The 14001-nt window shown below is 48.5% G+C and overlaps 1 protein-coding gene across 3 annotated transcripts in view; it reads left to right on the top strand.

The window, feature by feature from the left end:
- Nucleotides 1-14001, top strand: part of Il16 (interleukin 16) — a 94570-nt gene that overhangs the window by 52778 nt on the left and 27791 nt on the right. For all 3 annotated transcript variants that reach the window (XM_036193510.1, XM_036193503.1, XM_036193519.1), the window contains 5 exons: nt 2374-2507; nt 4278-4388; nt 6927-7041; nt 11062-11135; nt 11932-12148. In XM_036193510.1, the coding sequence (XP_036049403.1) occupies nt 2374-2507; nt 4278-4388; nt 6927-7041; nt 11062-11135; nt 11932-12148 (651 nt within the window). The remainder of the gene's footprint in view (nt 1-2373; nt 2508-4277; nt 4389-6926; nt 7042-11061; nt 11136-11931; nt 12149-14001) is intronic.

The following is a 14001-nucleotide window of genomic DNA, read 5'->3' as shown; positions in this document are numbered from 1 at the left end:
CAGGACCCAGAGGTCTGGGTTATGCTCTAGACTTACTATTATGAAGCCCTTGATCCTCTGTTTGCTCACTTGAAAGTAAGGAGTAGATCGGGGCTCCCCAAAGCCTATGATCCAATGATGGCTGCATTATCAGGAGAGTTGTCTCAGTCCCCATCATTGGGTCAGGAGCTATGTGTGATCTGCATTATTCCTGTTGAACACACATAAATGTGATGCCTGGGCAGGTCTGGAACAGGTGACCTCTGGCTTCCTCCCAGCTCTGATCCGAAGCCCTGCATCCTGTCTTCCCCACGCTGCTCCCTCCTGGCCCATCTGGGAGTAATTGGTCCCTACAAGTTAGAGAGGACCAGTGACTCCTTCTGAAGGGATTTCTGGAAGCAACCACCATTGCAGGGAGTTTTCCCAGCTACTTCCAGAGCACTGAAGAACCTAAATCTCCCCACTTCCATGGTGCCTTGACCTCTGTCCCTTATCTTCTTTACATCTTACATCCTCCTTGGGGAGTCTCATTCTGAACCCGCCCTAGCTAGTCACTTCCTCTTGTTAGTCTATAGACAGGTCTTTCCCATTCTCCGCCCCTACAGAAAGGAGATCTCAACCTTGATCCATCTTTCATGCCTTGTGAGCCACCACGGATCTCACTTTTTCCTTGGGATGGAGGGTTGGGTTTCCCACCAAGGTCTGTCCACTTTCTCAAGCTGAAGGATGCTGGGAAAACGTTGTTTCTCTCTGGGCCTCTGGAACCCTGATGCCCATGCACTGACCACACATGGCTCCTGAGCACATGGCTGCTCTCTGTGGAGAATATAGAAATTTCAGAGGACATGCCCAGATGAAGACTAAGCATGAGGAAAAATAAAACATGAATGTCTTGTTAATGTTTTTACGTATTGTTTATACATTGAAGGGACACAGCTTAGACATAGTGGACAGAATAAAATATATTAATATAATGAAACCAATTGCAATAATTTCCTTTTAGTTCTTCTTTAATAATAATAATAATTATTATCATTATTATTTACCTATTTTGCATTGGTTCATTGAGACAGGCTCATACTGTGTAGGTCAGGCTAGCCTGGGACTCTCTTTTTTTTTTTTCTTTTCTTTTATTTAGATTTTTGCTTTCTTTGAGACAGGATCTCAGATACCCTAGGTTCTTTTCCAACTTACTATGTGGCAGAGGATGTTCTTGAACTCCTGACCCTATTGTCCCTACCTTTGTGAGGGCTGGGATTACAGATGTGCACCACTGGTGCCTGATCCTCCTCTTACTTTTTCAATGTGGCTACTAGACAAATTTAAGTGGCCTGTGCAGCTAACTTTGTATCTCAGCTGGGCAGCTCTAGGCATCAGGGGGTTAAGTCTGTCAACCCTAGAGGTTTTCAGATTGACTGTGAGAGTCCAGTGGTGGGTGGTGAGTGGTGGGTGGTAAGTGGTGGGAGTGAATGGTGGTTGGTGAATGATGGGTAGTGAGTGGTGGGTGGTAAGTGGTGGGTGGTGAGTGGTGGGAGTGAATGGTGGTTGGTGAATGATGGGTAGTGAGTGGTGGGTGGTAAGTGGTGGGTGGTGAGTGGTGGGTGGTGAGTGGCAGGTAGTGAGTGGCAGGGAGTGATTAGTGGGTGGTGAGTGATAGATAGTGAGTGGTGGGTGGTGAGTCGTGGGTAGTGCATGGCAGGTAGTGAGTGGTGGTGGAGCTGGGTGAAAGACAGGAAGGCTGGGATGCCACACAGACCAGGGAGCTAATAGTTTGTATTTCCACAAATTCCTAAAGATTCAAGTTGTTCACCTGTGTGAGGGGTCTGCATGGAAGACAGGAGTAACCCTGGGCACTCTGCCTGTGTGTGGGGTGTATAAGAGGCAGTAAGGGGTCTGCATGGAAGACAAGAGAACCCCAAGGCCCACCCTCTCCCTGCCAAGTCTCCCCATGTGGTCACTTGTTGGGTCCCTGCTTGGTCTCTGGCTCAGTTCCTGTCCCAGGAACCTTTGTGCTGCCCCCCCACCCTGTGGTTGGGATTGAAAACTCTCTGGCAGCCTGGACTACAAGCATGATGTGGCATGCAGAAGACCCCTGTCACCTCCTGTTGAGTTGAACAGGGGTGCAAAGGGAGCCCACTCTGGTGAAGAATTCTGTTGCACCCTGCAGCACCAAATTCATGGATGAAGAGAGTTAGAATGATGTTGTGTCTTCCACTGCCTCGAGGACGGCACCAACCATCCTGGGTGCTGGATGGTTTCTGGCCCCTCAGACCCTTGTCTAAGGAAGGGCTGGTGGCTGATGGTCGAGGCTGAATGTGTTCTTTGTCACGCTTGATGTTAGAGTGCACACACATGATTTCTTCCTGCTTCTTTCCCATTTCCCTCTCCGTTTAGGTGTGAATCCCTATTGCACCGGAGAAATTGATTTTCCCATGACGAAGAAATCTGCAGCTCCCACCGACAGGCAGCCATACTCTCTCTGTAGCAACAGGAAGTCTCTCTCTCAACAACTGGACTACCCAGCTTCGGTAAAATGGAGGGGAGGGGCCCAGATCTGTGGGAGGACAGGAGGCTGTGAAATGGCACAGTGGTGCTTTTCTGCCCACAGCCCACAGAGAGCTTGTTTCCATGGCTAAAGCAAAATCACTTAGGAATGTCTACCTGTCAAGCGCCCCCTTGTGCCAGGTACATGTCACTTCTGTGCTGTTAAAAGCCAATAGAGAACACCCCCACCCTATTCCGAAGCTCTCAACTAAAGCTTCCCAAGAATCTCTCTCTTTCACCTGCACAATAACTCTGAGGTGAGAAGACTAGGGAAATAGCTTTGACAAACTAAAGAATTTATTATTATTCATAATAGTGGTATGTAACAGATTTGGGACTTGAAGTCGCATCATTTTTTTAAACATTTATTACATTTATTTATTATTTGTGAGTGTCTGTATTTTTGTGTGGGGGTGGTGGGGAGTGCAGCAGCAGCATATGTGTGGAGGTCAAAGGACAAGTCATGAGGGAGGGAGGGGGGGAGGGAGGGAGAGAGAGACAGAGAGAGAGAGACAGAGAGACAGAGAGAATGTTTGATTTGACATCATCTCGTGGCCAGTGACATTGGTATGTTAACTGCACAGTGGCTTCCAAGGCAGGCAGCAAGGCTGTTTCTAGGGTAGGGGTAGGGACAGCCTTGGTTGGAGCTTACGGATGCAAAGCCTGGGATATTGTGGTAACTTTGGGTAGATCACCTAACCAAGTATGAAGAGGGAAGGGAGCAGTGGGGCGGGGGAGGGAGAAGGGAAAAGGAGGGACAGAGAGGGGAGGGGAAGATGAGCTGTTTCTTTAGCGAGTGATGGTCCCGAAGCCCAAATCTACTCCAGGTTCCCTGCAGGCTAGTCACATATGTGCCTCGCCTTGCAACATCAGATCTTTGTGAGCAGGGATTCCGCAGCCCCTCTACACACTCTCGGCTGATATGTTGGCTTGTGGTCAGATAGGAAGCACTAGGGTGTTCCCGGGGTTGCAGACACATAGCAAAGCAGCACATAGTTACAGCAGCACTTAGCAAAGGAAGGATGTATAGGCACTTCCTGGAGATGATGCCCTGCCCTAAGCACCTGCATAGTTAGCACAGTTAACTATTCCTTGTAACTATGCATCTTCTACTGGAGGAAACTGAGGCATAGAGGGACCAAGTCACTTCTCCAAGATCACCAGCTGATAACTGGCAGAGCCACGAGAACAGTCTGGGACATGGATGTGGCTTCCAAAGTGTCAACATCACCACTACGCCACACTGCTCCCCACTGGGACTCTGGGACACAAAACTGATCTTGGTTGACACCCTCTGCTTTTTTGATGCAGCTGGTTAGCCTCCATCTGTCTCCCCTGGAATTCATGTCCTCCTTTTGAGTCTTTGGGTGCTAGACTTCTTGCCTATGCACCAGGCCTGGGACAAGCAGACCTTTTGGTAAACATGATTTGAGCTGAACAGTTTACAGTGATGTCTCAGACTCAGCTGAAGGTCTTGCTTGGCCTCCAGGGCTTTTTCTGGGGAGCAGTGTGGTCTGTGTATTATTTACCCTTGGCTTACTGCCTTCACAAGCCTGTGTGAGCCTTTGAAGCTGGTCTGCCTCCAGGTCACCTTGAGTAAAGCTTCCTGCCCAAGCCACTAGAATCTAAATGGCATCCCAGGAATCACCTTCCAGCGCTTATCCTGCTGACCCTTGGAGACAGAGGGTGGGACTCTTCTCCTTGGCTGATGTCACAGGTGGCTCATTCCTACCTTCTTGCGTTCTTCATTACAGGGTACTACAAGACCTACTCGGTCACTGAGCACAGCTCAACTTGGACAGCTGTCTGGGGGTCTTCAGGCTTCAGTCATCTCCAACATCGTGCTGATGAAGGGCCAAGCAAAGGTAAGCACAGATCATTACTGACTGGAAGCCCCGGTGCAACGTTCTCTTCCAGGAGCTGTTGCTCCAAGGAGGAGTGGGAAGAGGACTGTGGGACACAGAGTGCAGCAGAGGGCCAAACACAAGCTCACGGGCACTCGATGGAGTTCAAGCAACACCGACTCTTCCAATTCCACCAAGTGATCATTTCCTCTCTGAGGACACCAGTGTTCCCCGACGGCTTGAGCACTCTCCAAGCTTGTTTCCTATTCCATCTTGACACGATATTCTCCACAACATCATCTCGCCTGATGCATAAATTAAAATCCCTTATGTAGATTTATGGGGCTGAATTTCACCTCCACATTCAGGTAGAATAAAGTTGGACTCAAACACAAATTTTCCAAACTCTATGCACCCTGTTTTGTACAGGTCATTTGATGGCCACAGACATCCTGGCCTCTGTTGGAGCATCCTGAAGAGTCCAAATGGACTCTGCTTTGTCTAAATGATGGCACAGCATACTATGTCTACCCCATGGCTGTGAAGTGTCAATAGAGGGGACCAAAGTGTGAGCAGTGAGAGAACAATCCCCAGGATCTCCTGTGCTCACCCACGCTTGGGGCTTTGTATTGGACACCTTCCTGGTGGCCTTGACCAAATGCCTGACAAGAAATGGCTTAGGGGAGGAAGTGTTCAGGCAGACGGTTTGAGTGCCTGGTCCATTGCCATAGGTAAGGCACTACAGCAGAAGCTGCTCTTGCCTGTGGTGTCAGGAGCGTGAGGCTCCTTGCTCCTATCTCAGTGGTTCCGGAAACAGACGCTGAGTAGGAAGTGGAATCAGGCTATACATTCTATCACCTGCCTTCCAATGACCTACTTCCTCCAGGTAGGCCTTGCTTCCTAAATGTACCACCATCTCCCCAAACAACCCCACCAGTTGAGGACAAAGCACTCAGACATTTCACATCCAAACTGGAACAGACTTGCCCATGCCTAAAATAACTAGGACAGACACAGGCAGCTGCTGCCACGTTTTCAAAGCAGTTTAAACCACCCAGCTGTTCCGATGAACAGTGGGTGTATTAACCTACCCAAGTACATCTCAGTTGAGGTGAGATAAGGGTTTAAGGCCACTATGTTCTAGGGAGGGTACTCACCACATACCTGGAGTCGTCTTTCCGCCTGCCATCTGTTCCTTCTCACTCCTGGGAGACAAGCAGGGAATACAAAAGAGGCCCCTCAAGCCAAGGGGAGAATCGTGGGCAGTGCTCTCTGGACAGTCCCACTTTCTGACTAACAAGCCGGACATTTGGTCACAGTGGCCAAAAAGGTACCCAATACAAAGCTCCAGGAAGAAGGTAGCAGCATGTTTTGAGGTGAACACAAGAGACACTGGGTGCTCTCTCACCACTGATACTTTTGTTTCCATGTGGGCTCTAGGACTGTGAGTCTGAGATGAACAACTGATGAATAGTGATGCAGTCACCAGTGGCAACCATCACTTAAAGGTCTTGTGTAGGAGCCGAGCTCCCAGGCCCACTTAGATGCTTCCGAGTTGAACCAAAAGACCTGCATGATTCCACACCATTTGTGTCTTGAGCACTTGTCTAAAGCTGGTCACTGTAAAATGAGACTCACCAGCTTCTAGTAGCTCACAGTCGAAAGGGGAGTTCCCTGAGGCCGAACTCAGTTTATCTGGGAATTACAGAGATCCTCCGTCTTCAACATAGTGAATGGAGCTGTAGATGTTCCCTTTGCTGCTCCCTAAGCCAGTTCAGATTGTCCCTTTAGTCTCCTGGCAAGTCTGCAGGGGAAGCCAGACCGCCTCTTCCCTCGCTTCTTGCTGTAGACATCATTCTTACCTTGCATGGGGCAGTTCTGCCTCGGACTTACCTTGACTGCCTTGTGGCTGTTCCCACAGCTGAGGCTGTCTGCTGAGCCCCAGCTTCTCCTGGTGCCACCAACAAATCCCTAGGATGTGATGGTTGGCTCCTGAGAGCGACCTAGAAATAATTACAGGGAGGACAGCACCTATCAGAAGAGCAGGTGACTTGTGTCTTTAGGCATGGGATAGGATAGACACAGAATGGAGGGCAACAAGGGGCCTCTGGTAACAGAAAGGAGGCTTTCCGTAGCATACATGGTTACTACTAATGCCATTAATGTCTCCTCGATGTTTCTGGGTATTGTATTTTTTTTCAAGTACAGCCTGTGTATTATGTAACCTTATTTTACAATATATTTCTTACAACAATGTTTGAGGTTCAGGAGGAGGAGGTGATTGAATGAAAATAGTCAAGTGGAGAAAATGAGGTACTAGTCTCTACCCAACCTCTGTCTGTCAGCTTTGTGGGCCAACCTCCGATACTCCTAGCCCAAACTGCTCATAAACTGCTTTCCTGGCTTTACTTGGTTAATCTCTGAGATTAATCCCTGGGACTATGGGGACTTTGTCTCCTCCCTGATTCCTTTCTTCAGGATTTAGTCAGGTCCTTAGGAAAATATCAGTCCAAGAAACAGCTGGAATATTCTATATCTAGCCCTCTCTTCTTTCCCCAGGGCCTGGGCTTCAGCATTGTTGGGGGAAAGGACAGCATTTACGGCCCCATTGGGATTTATGTGAAGAGCATCTTTGCAGGGGGTGCAGCTGCTGCTGATGGACGGCTACAAGAAGGTAGGTTTCCATCCCTCAGGGTGTGGTTGAGAGGGCAAAAGCACAATCCAGAGCTGCCAGGACACAGAAGATGCTGAAAGTTTAAAGTATGTCTTGGGCTTTCAGAGGATACTTTGGTGGTGGTGGTGGTGGTGGTGGTGGTGGTGGTGGTGGTGGCGGTACGGAGGGTGGTGTACTTCTCTAGGGGGAAACTTCTCCCCTCAAGGGCACCATCAAGTGATGACCAGATTATCTTTCCCTGGCAGCAACAGCTACCCCTGGTTATTCTGTTAGCCTTGGATGAAGCCTTTGTTGTTCTTGGTTGACTCTATTCCTTCATTTCCAGTGTTCCTGTTCAGTTTCTGGGATTCACTGATACCCCCTCTCCTTCATCTTCCCTGCCATGCTCCACATGAAACTGTGGGACACCAGGTCCAGCACTTCTGACAGATGAGTGGGTACAATTCTCAGAGTCCCAGGAAGCTCTAAGCCAGCGGTTCTCAACCTTCCTAATGCTGTGACCCTCTAATACAGTTCCTCATGTTGTGGTGACCCCAACCATAAAATTATTTTTGTGGCTACTTCATAACTGTAATCTTGCTACTGTTATGAATTGTAATGTAAATATCTGTGTTTTCTGATGGTCTTAAGTGACCTTGGTGAAAGAGTCCATTTGAATCCCCAAGTGGTTGTAAGCCACAGTTGAGAACTGCTGCTCTGGGCTCTAGAAATACAGAGTACATTGGCACAAACCACAGTTCTTACACCAGTGGGAATAAGATGAAGTTTAGTCTGAGCCATATATGAGTGACTATGCTTAGGAACATATATCTAGATCGTCACAGCAGTTTGTAAAAGGGGTCCTGTGAAGTCTTTTCTGGTCACAGAATGAAAGGAAGTCAGAAATCAAGGCCTCTTCACATGGAGTAGTGGGAAGACCAGGCAGGTGGGTTATGGTGAAATGGGTAAATTCTGCTTTAGGTTATAGAGGACATATGACAGCATTCCTAGCTTTTAAGTTGGTAGGTGGTAGTGATCTGCTGAGTTCATACATTGGAAAAGATTTCACTCAGTAGTCTGAAAGATGGTAGGTCAGGTATGAAGGTGGTGAGTGATACATGACTATCAAGGCAACCAAAGATAGCCTAAAGTAATGATCTGCAACATCCATACTCTCTATAGTGAGATAGTTCTAAACAGCCAGCCATTCTGTAGCCTCTTCATCAAAGAGGCATCTTTTGGGGGGGGCTTTATCCACAGAAAACCAGACAGAACCCCTCTTTTGAACTGTTATTGGCTTCCCCACTGGCCTTCCCCTGTGCCTTCCTTCTTTTTCCAGCCCCTTCCTCTCAGTTCTCTTTGTATATTCAGTGGACAGAAGCTCCTTCAGAGTGAGCAGAGGCCTGGGGACACAGCTGTCAGAGCAGGGGACTCCACCTCACCTCAAGTCTGTGCTCGGGTTACTGGGCAACCAGCTTGGTCCAAAGAGATCTCTGGATTTCAGTCAGGGGGCAAGTTTCAAGGACAAGTATTGAAGAGAAGAGGAGAGGAGAGAAGAGAAGAGGGGAAGGGAGGAGAGGGGAGAGGGGAGAGGGGAGAGGAGGGGAGAGGAGGGGAGGGGGAGGGGAGGGGGAGGGGAGGGGAGGGTTGAGAAGAAAGGGGCAATGTCAGAGCAATGTCTGTAAGCCAGGCTGGAAGTCCACTCACTGTGGCATCCTGAATTATCTAGGGGACAGTGAGGACACTATAGTCCCAGAGGTCAGGCTTATATCACAACAAAGGAAGGTTTCTACCTATCTGAATGATTGAAACAGTTCTGTTGGGAGCTGGAGAGATGGCTCTGTGATTCGGAGCACTGGCTGATCTTCCAGAACACTGGAGTTTGATTCCCAGCACCCACACAGTGGCTCACAACCATCTGTAACTCCAGTTCCAAGGGATCTGATGCCCTCTTCTGGCCTCTGAAGGTATCAGGCACACATGTGGTGCACCAATATACATGCAAGCAAAACACCTATACATATCAATCAGTCAATCAATCAATCAATCATCAGTCCTCAATCAATTAATTTTTAAAAAGTACATTTAAAAAATGTACTGTTGGGTGGTTGTGGCAAATGCCTTTAAACTTGGGAGGCAGAGGCAGGTGGATTTCTGAGAGTTTGAGGCCAGGCTGACTACAGAGCAAGTTCCAGGACAGCCAGGGCTACACATAGACACCCTTTTTCAGAAAACAAAAACAAACAAAACAAAACCCTCAAACAATTCCTCCCAAAACTAATAAAATGTAATTTAAAAAGCATTCTATCTTGTTTTTTTTGTGATATGTGCAAATTATGATAGGGTTGAAATTTCAGCCATGTTCTTTCATATGAGGCCATAGCTGCCTTGATGTTCTAGCCCTGTGTTGAGTCATCATAACAGAAATGGTATGACTTGGAAAGACTTAAATATTTACAGAAAACACTGCCAACCCAAGCACTATGCAGCATTGGGTAGTGGGAGGCTTTGCATTTATCCTTGGTGAGACACTGGATAGAGAGGTCTTGGGTGAGTCAGGAAGCGGTGTATAGGATGCAGTGGGCTGGCAGGAAGCAGAGGAGATGGCATGGGAGCCTGGCACGGGAGCCTGGCACGGGAGGCCTGTTCTTAAGGCTGTCTGGAACAGGAACCCTTCCAGAGGACTTGAGTCAATAAGAATGGACAAAGCCTGGGAAGAGGCAGTACATGAATAATGGGGACTCGTGAAGGTTTCCAGTTTCCTGTCCACTGGAGGAAAGGAAGAGGAGGCCAAGGAGGAAAAGAGGAAATGGCTGAGGAAGTTAACTGCAGGAGGGCGATGCGCCTGTGAGCACTAGATGGAGCTGCCTGGCAGGCCACAGAAACGGGAGGTGTGGGGAAAGAGGTGACTAGGTGAATTAAAGAACAAGAAAGATGTAGAGGAAGAAGAGGAGGAAGAGGAGGGAAAGGGACCAAGAGCGGGTCTAGAGGAACAGTCGAGTCAAGATGAGGAAGAGAAGAGGAGCCAGAGAAGGGAGGTGGGCCAGATCCAGGGTGTGTGCTTTGGGGTTTTGCTACTTTTGTACTTTTTTGGAAACCTTTGATTTTTTTGAGGGGGGCAGAGGATTTGTCTCCCTTAGTTAATAACAACAATAAAAACAGGGAATTCCAGCCAGTCAGTTCCTGGCTCGAGCCTCAAATAATTGGCCAAATTGTTTTCAAAAGTGGCTTTCTCAAACTGACTCTGGGGGAATATGCTGGTTATGACAGGCTTGCTATACAGGTCAAAGCTGCTAATGATTTGTTTTTCTTCTCCTTCCCAAAAATGATTGTGTAAAATAGATTTGGCACAACCTAGGCTCATCAATGTTCACCAGATATGGCCAAAAGAGGACACAACAGACAGGCCCAGAACTGGCTCATTTGGCCTTTGGGGACAGATATTGTAATCACTTAGAGCCAGCCGCTGTGGAATTAAGAATGGGCATTCTGAAGTTTTGACTTTTGCCTATCCCTTTCCCAGCACACATTTAATTATGTTTTGATTCTGTTTGTTTTGTAGCCCTGGCTAACCTTGGGCTCAATAAGTAGCCCAGGATGGCCTCCAACTTCTGGTGATCCTGTGGCCTGTGCTTCATGAGTATCGAGATTGCATGCCTGGAGTAGTTTTAAATACTTTTACTGTGTGTGTTCTCAGTCCCTTGGAGTCTTCTGGTGACCAGGGTTGAGCTTTCATCGGTCCCTTTGGTTGCAGAGACCCACCATTCTGCGTTGCTCAGCAGCCTCAGTTTCTAACATATAGACACATTGGATAAACCGTAGCTGAGCTGAAAAGGAACAGTTATATCAAGCTGCTAGAAACACTGTTAATTCTGAGTGGCAGCCAAGTGATTGGTAGCCCAGGCACTGCTCAAGCGTGGTGAACCCCAAAGGCCACGGGCTAGCCTTGGAAGGCACAGATAGGGTTGGGGCACGAGGCCCCGAGTATATTCTAAAAGCCTGAATAAAGCTTGTAGCTACTGTTTTTCTATCTCTCAACAGGCGATGAAATTCTGGAACTCAATGGTGAATCAATGGCTGGCCTAACACACCAGGAGGCTTTGCAGAAGTTCAAGGTGACTTTTCAGCCTCTGTCCATGGTCTAGGGCCTTCAGGCAATGAAGCCAAACCTGGTGTCACCTGCTTCCTCCACACCCACACAATTAAAAATTGGTCCTTTGCAGGGGCCTAACCTTTGGGCACATTAAGGAAATTCTTCCACAAATGTTAGTAGAATCAGAACATTCAAACTACTAAAGACTTACAAAACTGTCTCAAAACACTCCATGTATTTACAATAATAGTTTATCATATGTTTTGAGGTTTGAGTTTTTTTTTTTTTTTTTTTTAATTCGGAGCTGAGGACCGAACCCAGGGCCTTGCACTTGCTAGGCAAGCACTCTACCACTGGGCTAAATCCCCCAACCCCCTAGGGTTTGTTTTTGTTTTTTTGGAGGAGTGATAGAGACAGGGTTTCTCTGAGTAGCTCAGACTGTCTTGGAACTCGATCTATAGAACAGATTGGCCTTGAACTCAGAGATCCTCCTGCCTCTGCCTACCCGGTGCTGGGATTAAAGGTGTGTGCCACCATGCCCAGCATGTTTTGAGTTTTTAAGACATCACTAAAGCCATTTTGCATCTCCATCCAGTTAGTTTAAGAGTCTGCCTGGGGTAAGCACCCATGTCACATGTCATATAACATGGGTGCTCTGGGTGTATGTGTACGAATGTGTCCTGTGTAACTAGTCACATGTTTGTACACTACACATGCACACACACCTGCATTTCCTTGGGGGACATCGGTCATTGTTTCCGGCCTTCTCTTTTGTCACCTGTCTGAGAATTGCTCCAAATGCTGTCGCTCTTTTCCAGCAAGCCAAGAAGGGGCTGCTGACCCTGACAGTGAGGACCCGCCTGACCGCATCCCCGCCACTCAGCAGCCACGTGTCACCTCCTCTGTGCCGCTCCCTGAGCTCCAGCACGTGCGCTGCCCAGGACAGCAGCCCCTTCTCCTTGGAGAGCCCAGCCTCCCCTGCCAGCACTGCCAAGCCCAACTACAGAGTCATGGTGGAGGTGTCTCTGAAGAAAGGTGGGAGCGTTGTGCCAGCCTTTGCCCATTGCCGTCCTAGGCAAGCAGCACAGAAGAGGCTGACTAGCACATGTTCTGTCTGTCCAGCTGGGCCTGAAATCAGGGCTCACCCTCTTTCCTTCCCTCCCTTCTCTACCCCTCTTCCTTTTCTCTTGCTTATGCGCATGCCACACAGAAGACAACCAGTGGGGGCTGAGAGTCTCTCTTTCTACCACGTGGGTTCTGACAATTGAACTCAGTTCTTGAGGCTTAAGGTTAGTGACCGTCACTAGCTGAGCCACATCTCACTGCCACACATCCTGTTTCTAGCTTAATTTGTGCCGTCCAAACCCAGACAATGTCTTTTGATGAGACAGTTAGTAAGCACATACCAGGGAACTACACACACACACACACACACACACACACACACACACACACACACACACGGGGTGGGAAAGAGAGAGAGAGAGAGAGAGAGAGAGAGAGAGAGAGAGAGAGAGAGAGAGAGAGAGAGAAGCAGCTCACTGACCCTCTCTGGGCCCATTTTCTTGTTTCTGTAAGAGAACAGACATTTTGTTTGTTTGGTTTTAAATCAAGCTGACATTCAGGGATCCACAGCCACTCCCTCTGTGACCCCAGGTGGATGGCTAGTTCAGAAGGCTCTGGAGGCTAGCTCTGCCAAAGTGTAGCTGAGCTGAGACTGGAAGGACAAGGGACACTGTCAGGGGCAGAGCTGGGCTCCAAGCACAGTGACCAGCAAGTGTTCTGGGAATGAAGGGAAGGCCAGCATGGCTGGTGCAAGGCAGGCAAATGGAGGAGGGGGAGGATGGAAAGACGGAGGAAGAAAGGAGTCTCTCAGGCAGAGGCTGGGAAACCAGAGGAAGGGATGTGTGTGGAGCAACGTGTGTGGCGTTGGGGGCCGGGGGATGCAATGGATCCCTTGCCTGATGTACATCTTAGGCCCTCTATTGGACCATGAGCTTGTTGAGCCTTCAAGTGCAAATACTCAGTGGCCATTGCCAGTAGGGCTCCTGTGCTGAAGTCCATGGAGCAGGCCTGGCATGGTGTGTGGGTGAGGCATGGCCTTAATGTGGTGCTCCTGCTGACAGCATACACTAGAAACAGTGCCGACTCACTTTAAATATCGGAGTCTTAGCCTCTGCCCTGCAGATCATTTAGGCATTGTTTTGGAAATCTCAAGGATCTATGCATGACAGCTACCCATGAGGCCAAAGAGCCTAGCTCTGCTTAGGAAACCTGGATGCCAGGATTGACTCTGACCTCTGCACAGTGCATGTCACAGCCTACCTTTTTTACCTTGATAACGATGACCCACAATATCCATCTCTCATGCAGCTGTTGGTCTCCCAGCATCGAAATGTGAAGATGCAGAGTCTTTAGTAAGCTATGTGTGCCTAAAGAAAAGCCGAAGGAGGCTCTTTCTCTTTCCTATTGCATGGACCCCCAATTGGTCCTTCTTAGCTGCCAATTTTTGTTTCCAGGGCCTTTCCAATCTAGCAAACCCTCTGTCTCCCCTTCCATGCTGGAGGTCCCCACAGCCCTAACATCACTTCTGTTTGTCTGGACTCAGGCTCCCCACGCAACCCTCTTCTCCTCACATCTTCCCAATCACCTTCAAGAGCATCATGGGTGCCTGTGGGACAGAACTTCACAGGTCTGGTCCTGCCTAGACTTTCCTGTTTGATAGCATGGTTGTTCAATTCAAGATGGCCTTTGAGATATTTTTGTTGATCCAATCCTTTTATTTCATCCCTTTGGAATATATTGTATGTACTTCTGTTTCTCCCTCTGCCACCCTCTTTACCCACTGGACCTTCCCAATGGCCTTTGTGCTTCCATTCTTGACCATC

Source organism: Onychomys torridus, chromosome 1, assembly GCF_903995425.1.
Source record: "Onychomys torridus chromosome 1, mOncTor1.1, whole genome shotgun sequence".
Classification (NCBI taxonomy): Eukaryota; Metazoa; Chordata; class Mammalia; order Rodentia; family Cricetidae; genus Onychomys; species Onychomys torridus.
The sequence above is the reverse complement of the archived record's forward strand: the minus strand, read 5'-3'. Positions and strand labels throughout refer to the sequence as shown.